The 11194-nt window shown below is 38.9% G+C and overlaps 2 protein-coding genes across 2 annotated transcripts in view; one reads left to right on the forward strand and one right to left on the reverse strand.

The window, feature by feature from the left end:
• The window catches only part of LOC104963259 (SWI/SNF-related matrix-associated actin-dependent regulator of chromatin subfamily B member 1-like), a 13447-nt gene extending 7898 nt beyond the window's left edge, over positions 1–5549 (forward strand). Inside the window, exons 7-8 of the mRNA XM_010791827.1 lie at positions 2918–3130; positions 4917–5549. Coding sequence (XP_010790129.1) covers positions 2918–3130; positions 4917–4956 — 253 coding nt within the window. The 3' untranslated portion in view covers positions 4957–5549. The remainder of the gene's footprint in view (positions 1–2917; positions 3131–4916) is intronic.
• Positions 5550–5767: 218 nt separating this feature from the next.
• On the reverse strand, positions 5768–9830 carry LOC104963260 (derlin-2-like). Its single transcript, XM_010791828.1, has 4 exons — positions 9810–9830; positions 9395–9590; positions 8854–8944; positions 5768–8214 (listed from the first exon to the last, which is right to left on the reverse strand). Exons 1-4 carry the CDS (start codon positions 9828–9830, stop codon positions 8115–8117), a joined length of 408 nt encoding a protein of 135 aa, XP_010790130.1. The 3' UTR covers positions 5768–8114.
• Positions 9831–11194: the final 1364 nt, after the last annotated feature.

Here is an 11194-nt window from a genome sequence, read left to right on the forward strand (position 1 = left end):
AAGTTTTATCGCATCTAAAACCAGCAAAGTGCTGCCATAACCCTTCAACATAAATGGCGGCTATGGCGCTATAAGCCATATAAGCAATGTAGCAGGGATGCTAACTGGAACCTCTCACTACAGCATATATCAGTCAAGCTGACTGACGATGATTCGTGACTGGTAGGTGTTGCTGAGACGTCATCATGATGCTCGTGACTCATAAAGTTTATGTACTGGTGTGGCTGATGATGTACATAAATGTTCATCCGGTAAGTCTCATGGTAATCTGGTGATCAACTGAGATGATTACAAAGATTACGAATAGATGATGCCGATGATATGGTGACGATAATAGATTGATGATGATGGTGATGGTGATGATGATGATGATGATGGTGATGGATGATGATGACGATGATGATATGATGATGATGGTGATGATATATGAGATGATGATGTGATGATATGATGATGATGGATGATGGTGATGTGATGATATGATGGTTGATGATATGCAGTATGACTATGAGCGATGATTATTGATGATGATTGAACTTGGCTGCGATAATGGATGACCGATGGAATATTCTGAATGCCGATATAACTGATGTTTTTAAAAAAAGTTTAATTTTAATTTTCTTTTAATTTTTTTTTTAAACACTTTTTTTTTTTTAAACCTTTATTTAACCAGGTGTTCCCATTGAGATCATCGATCTCTTTTTCAAGAGAGACCTGTCCAACATGGCAGCAGGTAGGTTACAACATGAAAATAAAACAACAGATAACACAAAAGGACATCGTATTTACAGGGCTACATTTACACACCTAGAGACATTGACAAGTACCAACCATATATTTATATCTCGCCCTGTCAATAAGCCTGGCGTTAGACTTTTTCGCTGTCCGTCATTTTGACAGACAGGATAGTAAAATATCCGTCATAATCCCTTATTACCCGTCGGGTCTGAACAGTTCACGATAGAGCATGCTCGTGAACTGTCAACGGGGGGTGGGGGGGGGGCGGTGTTATGCCGTGTGTGCATGCACCTCGCGGGACGCGCACAGCGTAAAGCAAGACCTCCCAGACATGTATTGATCTGTACGGCAAAGTACGGTTTGGAAACTATATCATTTCCTTTTGGAGGGCATGCATAACACGGCATAACACCAGAGCCTGGCTCTGGGGAAACGTTGGCGCTGTTCAGAGTTTGTTCTAATCTGTCAAAATGACAGACTGCTTTCAGATTTTTCCGTCATTGTTAAATAAAATATTCGGTTAACGCGACCACTGGTGTCCCAGCAACATCAGTACCAAGCGAGAGAGTTTTTTCCAGAGCAGGGGATATTGTAAATGCCCAAACACCCCAGCTTATAAATACCTGGAAATGTGGACATTCTCATATTCCTAAAAACCTGTCTGATGATGCTGAGTGAGTGACTAGTGAGTTTGAGTTGAGTTACTTGAAAAACTAAAGTGAAACTTGATTTATTTTATTGCAGGGTCTGATTATTAAATGTCCTTGTTTATTTGTGAGATGCAGTGGCATAAAGAAAATGCTTACTTTGTTTGGTAGTACTGGTAGGTACAAAAACACTGGTTTTCTTGTTCCAGTCTGTTACTGTCACTTTGTTTTTGACACTTTAAAATACTGCTATCCTACAAAAATGCTGTAAAAATCAGATTTATTATGTAATAAAGAAGCATTTTCCGAGTAAAAAAATGTTTTATTGAAGAAAAAGATATTCTGATTTTTTTTTTCTTCCCTTTATTATTCAATATCGCGATAAATACTTTACCGTGGACTTGTTATCGCGATATTATCGTACCGTGAGTTTTTGGTATCGTTACATCCCTACTTACGAGCTACCGGTAGCTCGCGATCGATGTGTTGGAGACCCCTGTTCTAAATCGATGCAAATATAAAAACACAAATTTGCCAAAACACATGCAAATGAAGAAACATTTTCACCAACTTGACAACACATGCTCAGCGTTTACCCTAATGAAACGAGGCAAATACTAAACACTGCAAATAACGTAAATATATTTGTACTTAATTCTAAAGTGCACAACATGTTTTATTTCCATCATTACGTCAATCTCCTTGTGAGGTTATTGAAATCTTGATTATAACTGTAACGTTGACAATAAGAAACCTGAAGAATTAGATGTTTTAACATTCAAGAATACAAACAAATATTACCATAATGTAATAGTGTATTGTAATGTTTTTGAAGGGGCACTTTGATCACACATTGATCAATTATTCATCATTTTGAAATATTACATTTTTTACTTGCAGAAACAAGCGCTTTGGAAAAGTCTGGCCTGTTGACATCTCTGTGGTTGTGTATATCGTTGCCATGGCTGCTATTTACTGCTCTCACGGATATTGTCTGGGTGAATCGTAGCCGACAGTCTGTCTGCGAGTTCCTCACCTCCCTGGGATGTGAAGTAATTCAATATTTCTAAACCCAGACTGATCTCCGTAACAGTTGGATATCCGTTGTGGAAGAAATATTCAATTTCTCTGCTTATTTCATGATAACGATGAATGATTGGTAATGCAATCAATCAAACAGAGATGATCAGGGCGGTAAACATTTATGTTCATATATTCATCAGCATGCATGAAGTTAAATCCATTATTTTACTTGCTTCTCACGCTTGTTTCTTTGGAGTTGTGCTGTTTCCTAACATATCTTGTTTTCTTTCAAAACAGGATGTGTTTTTCCCGTCTTTCCTCACGCTGCTCATCAAAACTATGCTAAATGTTTTAGTAACTTGTTATAATATTACGCTATTGTTACCGTTGCTTGGAACTTGCGCGCTTCAAGATTTGCGTAAACGGGGGGAAGTGACTCCCTGTTATGGATTGATTAGAAAACATCCCATCTGAGTCACTTGAAAGGAAACCCACATCTGAGTCTCCAGCTGCAGCAGAGGGAACACATCCACTGAGTCCGCAGTGAAGTACATCCATAGTGACCATTGTTTTTGGTTGGTGTTTTGCAGTGAGAACCCCCTCCCCACAGTGGAGATAGCCATCAGAAACACAGGCGATGCCGACCAGTGGTGCCCCCTGCTGGAGACCCTGACAGACGCAGAGATGGAGAAGAAGATCAGAGATCAGGACAGAAACACCAGGTGAGTGAGGCTGAGGCTTTAATGCACCTCCATGATGGAGCAGTCAGCTGTTTGTTACCATACTTCCTTCCTGTGGAGATAAATAAAAACTAGAACAGAATGGAAATCAGAGGTATATACATTATAACCCAACTGATCTATTTAAGATCAAAAGAGTTTCTTGTCAATTGAATCATCCTTTACTTGTCTAATCGTTGCAGCTTAATTCACTATTCTACTTTTGTAGTGCCAAATGACATAGTTCAGTCCTATGGGCTCAGAACAGTCTCATAATACACACATGCACACAGAAGGATTCAAACTTGTATTTCATGATCCACAGAAGGATTCACACTTGTATTTCCGGATCCACACTTGTGTTTTTCAATGCACAAACAAATGTGTTCCGTTTCATATACATGTAAATAAAATCCAAATACAGAAAAAAGTTTTACGTATGTATTTTTGATCCACACATATTTGTTTTCCGTTTAAAACATCTGAACCTGCAAACACAAACCGCTTCCTGTGCACGGATCACTGTGCATTCGTGTGTAAGTTTTTTTAGACTCCCCTGACGGTCAGCCGATTCGTACTTGTAATTTCTCTCATCTATAGCCAATCAGATGTCTCCTCCAGTCTAAGCCAATCACATGAGCGCGACCCACGAGGGGTAGATTTCTTGCGTTCATGACGTAGCGCTTCATGTACGCATTTTGCGCAGTCCGGAGAAAACACAAGTGTGAATCCGGAAATACAAGTGTGAATCCTTTTGCGGATCATGAAATACAAGTGTGAATCCTTCTGTGTGCATGTGTGTATTATGAGACTGTTCTGAACCCATACAGTCCTGACTTAGTAAGGGACCTGTAAAAAAAAAAGGTAATACATGAATTGATTAGTTTAACAGGGACAGTGCACATTAATCAATATTAGTCAGATATGATTAACACGATCATCTTGATAAATGATCATCTCTTAAGTCATTTTTGAAAAGTAAAATGTCAAACATTTGTTGTGAACTGAATAGTGCTTAAAACGTAATCAATTGAGTAACTTCATGAAGAGTAGATCAGATGTTGATATATTGGATAATTGTTTAATTATAAAAATGTTTTAAGTTGATGGTTCCAGCCTCTTTTTTTGAAGATCATTTTTTACAGCTGTATATTGTTTGTTTTGGTATATTTCAGAAATAAGATCTGTTGCAAACACATGTTTATTATACTTAAACATTTTGTTCAGCGGGATAATCTCCACATAGAAACGCCACTTTAACAATAAGTTAAGGATAAATGCATTCGACAAAAGTAAAAAGATATCATCACCACCGCTAAGCTCAAGGCGGCTAATGCTCAGCATGATAATGTTTAGCTGTCTCATATAGGCACTTGTTAGCAACCGCCATTTTAAGACACGTAAAAACTTCTGACATTCACCAGTGAGTTGTTATTGACATATATTTGTCATTGAACACATTTTTATACAAATGTTATAAGCTCTTATTTGCACCTTATTTCGGGAATCCAAGCAAAAACCCAATCAAAATACTTTGATACAGTGGACCGTCATTTCTAAAATGCTTACTAATTTCCACGCTTTAGGACTCATCCCTGCACCACTCTGTTTGGAAGACGTTACCCTTCAGCATTCAACCATAGGACCCATTAAATAGATGAAATGATCTTAATAACATTGATTATCATCACGTTAAACGAATAGTATTTGGACCTCTAGTAAGAAGAGTGAGGTTTGTAATAGTCTGCGGTTGCTGACACTGTTGTTGACACTGCCCTTCTCTCCACAGGCGAATGAGGCGACTGGCGAACATGGCGCCTGCGTGGTAGGGCGACGGCGCCCCCTGCAGGAGCTCGTCTTCACTGAGGTTTGGTTCTGTCACGGAACAAACATCAGCACCAGAGACGTCCCTCCATCACGCGCTGGATGTCTTTTCTGCTCTACCGGATTCTCAGTCAGACATTCACATTTTTTATTTTCATTATTGATGTTATTACTTTGTTCTTTTTGGCAAAGCCCCCGGTAGAAAACCCCGTCGTGTTCCCCTCAGACCCCCGGTGTGGAGAGGCTGCTCTCTCACTTTGACCACTGACTCTCTTTACCTGACCAGAGGGAGAAAAAAAACCACAGCCAGTCTCAGATAATATATTGTTATGTTGTATTTGTTGTCTTTTTGTACATTTTAATAATTCTTACAAAAATAAATAAAAAAGTGTAAGAGCTTGATTTGACGTCTTGTTATATTGTGCATCAGTTTAAAGAAGCCCTTTATGCTTTTGGGGTCCTTTCCTACAGTGTGTTATATAGGTTTTTGCAGTGGCGAACCGTGTCTTATCACTACTGTATGTGATAGACACTGTCAAACTGTCGGTCTAAACGTACGCTCTCATTCAGTGCAACGGCCAGGGCTCTGAGCCAAGGCCTTCTATCAAGGATGTAGAATACCTTGGTTGAAGGATATTCTACCCAGAGACCCAGAACAAGATCTGATTGGTTGCTTTCTTTTCTAACACAAAACCACTCAAATGCGTAGTGCATGGTCCGAGAAGGACAAACAAATCAACGTAACACTGTAATATTACAGATCAACAACACAGATACGATTCTCATTTATTCATTTTATATACATTTTTATTTATATAATTAAATCTATTTTTTGTCTGAGTGTTCCAGGGTATTCTCTGAACCCTGGCGGTTCGCCACTGGGTTTGTGTGCATTTAAATGGTTTGCAAAGGAGTTTCTCTCTTCCCCCCCCCCCCTGCCTGCAATGCCTCCTTTATAGTCCTTGGTTTACTTCCATAACATAGTGACATCACTATGTAACACTCATGCCCCTATTGGCTTGCGCTCCAACACATTGTACGTGATTTGCTATGGGACGGCACATCTCTAACCGGTTGACCAATCACCACAGAGCCGGCCAGCTAACCAGTCCGAGCAGATTGGGCTCAGGTTTCAGACAGAGGGTGAAAAGAGGTGCTGCAGCACATGTAGTATGAGAAAAATAAAGAGATTTTTGAACATTAAATCGTGGAAACAGTCGAGGCACAAAATATGAAACTGAAAATGAGTGTAATAGGGCCCCTTAAAAAGTAAATGAATAAACAATTTCTGCATTACTATGAGAATATGATATTATTGTTTTATTAAATATGCATGGCACCTTAGTGTAATTTCTTCCATCTTGAGAGCTACATTTTATTTCTAGCTCACAAAATAAATGGTGTTTTAATTAGCGGTTGTGATACTTAAAGGTGGCATATTTTCTTTGGTAACAGGCAGTGTGATGTGTCAGTCTAATATTTTCTTTGAGATTCAAATAATATAGTTGGCAATTACATTTTCTACAGATATCTGTTTTCCTCTGTGTACATTTTTATAACTTTGATGATCCTTTGACTTTTCCCTCTATATCAGCCATCAGCTTAAATTGTGTCCATCACAAGTCAATGACCAACTGCCTTTCAGAAGTATTGCTAGGATGCTAACACGCTAAACAAAAAAGTTGAACATGTTAAACATACCAGCTTAACATTGTCATGTGTAAGAGTGTTAGCATCTCTTTGTTAGCATTAAGCTTAACGTCACCTTTTGTCTAAATACAGCCTCTTCGAGCTGGTCAAATATGCAGTGTCATTTCTAAAAGTGAGCTAATTTGTTCAGTTTTTTAAAAAGGCTTCTGTATGTTGAACTGACAAGTACAAATAAACAAGTTTCTATTTTTTCTTTGTTTAATATAAGTCACAAATGAAAGGCTGTAGTTTAATTTCTAGAACAAATTAGTTTAAATTGCAATACTGGGCAGCAAAATTGCAATTAAATATTACGTCTTTAGATTATTTATTTTTTTTTAACAAATTCAAATGTTAAATATCAGGTACGTGTGTGTGAATTTCCCCACATTGAATTGTCAATACCACGATGATTTTTCCTATAAATCTTCTTGCTGATGCTTTCCATTGAATCCCTGCAAACAGAAACGTTTTCTTGACTAAAATGTTCCACAGTGCCGTGTCATGACTGACAATGAAGTATGTGTGGTTGTCGGACGCTCCCACAGAGACTTGTTTGCTTGTTGTTGTGCTAAGCAATTTCCATTTAGTTTGCCAGTGTTTGACCCACAAAAGGCAGCGGGTGAAAGTGCAGAGTGTGCTGGTTTCTGGAGGTCGGCAGTTCATTGTGACAGCAGCAGGGAGGGAACTGCTTTGACTTATTTTACACAGTTGGAGTGTGCTTACTTAGGTTTATATTTGTTTATGCTGATAAAGTCTAAGTGAATAGCTTTATAAACACGGATCAGGTGAATCACTCACTGTCTCGTTGCTAGGTTTGGGGTTTTTAAAGAATATTTTTGACAAACTCAAATTCAGGCATACATTCTGTTAGGCATGCACGTACATCTTAGACTTTAAACAACTCATGTGGGCAAAATCTTAACCCAAATGTCCAGTAACAAGCTTTTTATGAAGCCCTTGCATCTTATTGACCTCAGAAAGGGTTTACAATGTATCCTCGTATGAAACCATCTGACATTCATGTGATTGCCCCCCGATAAAGACCAAGAGATACGATAGAAAGCTAAATAAAAAACAATTATTGTAAATCGACCTTAAAGGTGCCCTGTGGCGTTTTGTTGACAGAAACAAATGTTGCCTTTACCGTTATTGTGTGTGTCTTTGAGGTCTCACTTTTCTTCCTCAGTAAACATTTGATTTTGATATTAACATTTTAAATCCTGCAGTGTTGACTTGCTTTTGGTTTTCTTCCCTGTCTTTTATGTCGCCCCGTGCTTGTGCACTATGAAAACACAACAGGGACCTACTCGTAAAAACATTTCTCTGCTGAATCGCGGTCAAATGAACTCTACAGGATGCCCTTTTAAGTTCATTTCCTCTGATCTGAGGAGTCAGGGCTCCACAGATCCACATCTTCTAACTGTCTTCCTGTTTCCTCAGATTTATCCAGATTATTGTGGTCTTAGTATTGTTACTCCTGCGGCTCCTCGTCCTGCAGCAGATCTTCCCCCTGCTGTTCTTCATGGAGCGGACGGTAGTCGGGGTCCTCCGGCTGATCGAACATGGCCCGCCTATGAGGAGGAAAAAGGGGGTCTCATGATGTTGACAATAGATACAGTATATATTTTTGCAATACTTATATACGATAACACAAATTGAATTTACTTTATATTAATAAACTCTAGGACCGTATTAGGGTTAAAGTCTTCTGCAAGTCATCTATTTCCAAATGACTAATAACGGCACTATTGAGCATTTTGGGGTCTTCTCTTTCCTGTTATACAGGTTTTTTGTGCATGTAATGGTCTCTTAAGGCTCAAATCCCAAACTTCCCTTCCCCCTTGCCTGAAACACCTCCATTGGTCTCCTTTGTTTACTTCCGTAACATAGTGACGTCACTATGTAACACTTACGCTTCTATTGGCTATCGCTCCAACACATTTTAGGTGATAGGGACGGGGCATTTCTAAGTGGTTGACCAATGACAATAGAGCCGGCCAGCTAACCAATCAGAGCAGACTGGGCTCTGGTTTCAGACAGAGGGTTAAAAGAGGTGCTGCAGCACAGGCAGTATGAGACAAATAAAGAGCTGTTTGAACATTAAAGCATGGAGACATGTCCCAGTAGAGACACAACATACAAATATGAAACCTGCACATTAGCATAATATGTCCTCTTTAAAGTTTAGAAAATAAACATCTCGGACTTACAGAAGTTCTGGCGTCATCAGCAGCCTCCGTCCTCCCAGCTGGTTTGGAAACACATCTTCCAGGAAGTAGTACATGTGACCCACACTGATACCTGAGGAAAAACAGAAATAAACACACGCACTGTAGCTTTTATTTATTATTTAAATTAATAAGTGAGCCTTTTAAAATCTCGAACTATGTATAGGAGCCAATGCAGACAGGAAACAGAAAGGATTCAGAGACTCACTAAAACATTGTTTTTTTTCTTTTCATTGGATTTTTTAACACAAGTATCGCTCTGTTGTTGTGTACAAGTTTTTATATTTCTCTGATACACTTATAATATTTCAATTGTATCCATTTGAACTAATAGAAGGCAAATAATGCAATTCAGGCCCCCTGCTATTTAATTATATAAATTGTTTACGTTGCAGGTTTCATGATTTTTACGTTATCTTAATTTCACTGTGTATCCTTCCTGAACATTAGCCAAATATCTGAGCAGATTATTAGGAGTTAAAGGTTACGTCAGATGTTGGCGTTTGTTTAAATGTTTTTATACCTAGGAGGTCGACCACAATGGAGTTTCCGAGCAGCAGCGAAAATCCCATGAGCACCCAGGGGAGGAAAGGTGCCTGGAAGTTCAGGAGGCCGAAGAAGTTCATGCGTACTAGCGGATGTCTTTTACTCCACACATACACCAGCATGATGATGAAGGCCTGGCCCAGGAAGAAGATGTTGGCGAACAGACCGAACAGCTGCAGGAAGTCAGGTTAAATACAACTAATCATTTAATTGTGTTTTCATTAGGACAGAGAAAATGCCACCTGAGAGCTGCTGGTTTAATTGTAGATTAAAGTTTCAGGGTAGCAGACATTTCTAAAACGACAAACCTTCAGAAATAATTGTCTTTAGTCAAACCATAACTAGGCAGCTGGAAAGAAATCTACTTTATAGAATCGTTCTGCTCTCTGTACCTCGTGCATATGGAAGCCCATTTCTGCCACAAAAAGGGAAAAACTAATTAAAGGTTGATGACAACAAAAATTGTGAATATAGCCCAAACTTATGATACATTTATTGGTTTATTAAAATGAGTCTGATTAAAAATGTTTAAGGTTAACTTTTGGTATGTGTATGGTTTTTGTAATTTTCAATTTATTGATAATCTTTATCGTTTATTTATTTGCAATCTTTCAGAATGAATCAAGTTTGACCTAACTTGAATCTTACTATTTTCCCTAATTTGGATTTACGTTTGACTAAATAATTCATGATTTTGACAGGCCAATGTTTTCCTCATTGTTCATAAATGTTTAGTCCATAAATATTCTGTAAACTGGCAATTTCGGCCTCAGGTAATGTTACAAAACATTACATTACCAAAATATTGAAGTATTTGTAAGACTAATCTTCTAAACTAGAAACATTTACTACTTTTTGATACCAGGAGGCATTTTTGTCAGAGCGTTTTGTTCACCGATGCTAAACCCTCCACCAAAGTCTGCCTAAGCATGTTACTGTCCTGATAACACGCTCCACATTGATATTACCTCAGGATTAGACTTGCTTATAAAACTGTCCATTAAACATCACAAGGCTCCAGAAAAACCCATGAAGCCGCACATTCAAAGCGGCCCAGGGGGACGTCTGCTGTGAGCAGACCCAGGACGGTATCATTAACCTGGAATGTGAGCAAAGCTTTCTGGTTACGATCTGCTGAGCATCGGCAAAAAGAGACAGCGTGTACAGTAGCTGGTTTTACATGCTTATAGCCAGAAGGGACCTACACATAAGCATGTTAAACCTTAAAGGATCCTGTTGGGGAAATATTTTCCAAGGCCCATAACTTTGACCCAGTTTATCAGTTCATACTGTCCTGACTGAGCACACGCACATGTAACCTTGGCTGCTGTGCTCTCAGTGTTTTGTCTCCCTGTTCCTGCCTGTTGGCGTCAGCTGATGGAGTTGTTATGATTCTATCTTGTTATGCACAATGTGGATTATTCTCTTTGAACTAACTAAATACATGGGTCTGGGGTAGAGTTCTTCAGAATTGACGTGGCAACTCTACCGTGAAGTCAGAACCTCTGGCTCTGGACTTGTTTTGTGAATTCTCCGGCCGAAGCTCCAAATAAACCATCAGTGTTTGCCATCAAAGCTCCAGCTCTCCCCGTGTCTCCTTTTGAGTCGGTGACTCCTCCTGCATTGCTACACAGAAGTTTCCCCCACAAAATGTAAAGATTACTATTAAGAAAATAGAAACTAAATGCCACAAGACTGTTACACACCTGAACTTTTGAAAGAACATCCATAACATTCATCTGTTTGCAACTTATATATCAATATTCCAATTACTTGT

This window comes from Notothenia coriiceps, unplaced genomic scaffold (genome assembly GCF_000735185.1).
Source record: "Notothenia coriiceps isolate Sejong01 unplaced genomic scaffold, NC01 NC01_scaffold00035899, whole genome shotgun sequence".
NCBI classification, from domain to species: Eukaryota; Metazoa; Chordata; class Actinopteri; order Perciformes; family Nototheniidae; genus Notothenia; species Notothenia coriiceps.

Excerpts from the sequence above, each read along its gene's own strand:
- LOC104963260 (XM_010791828.1), bottom strand. The coding sequence starts at position 9,830 with ATGGGCTTCCATATGCACGAG. Across the intron at positions 8,945-9,394 it reads CATTGTGGTCGACCTCCTAG|GTATCAGTGTGGGTCACATG; the intron begins GTATAAAAACAT and ends GTTTTTCCTCAG. Across the intron at positions 8,215-8,853 it reads CTGATGACGCCAGAACTTCT|GCGGGCCATGTTCGATCAGC; the intron begins GTAAGTCCGAGA and ends TCCTCCTCATAG.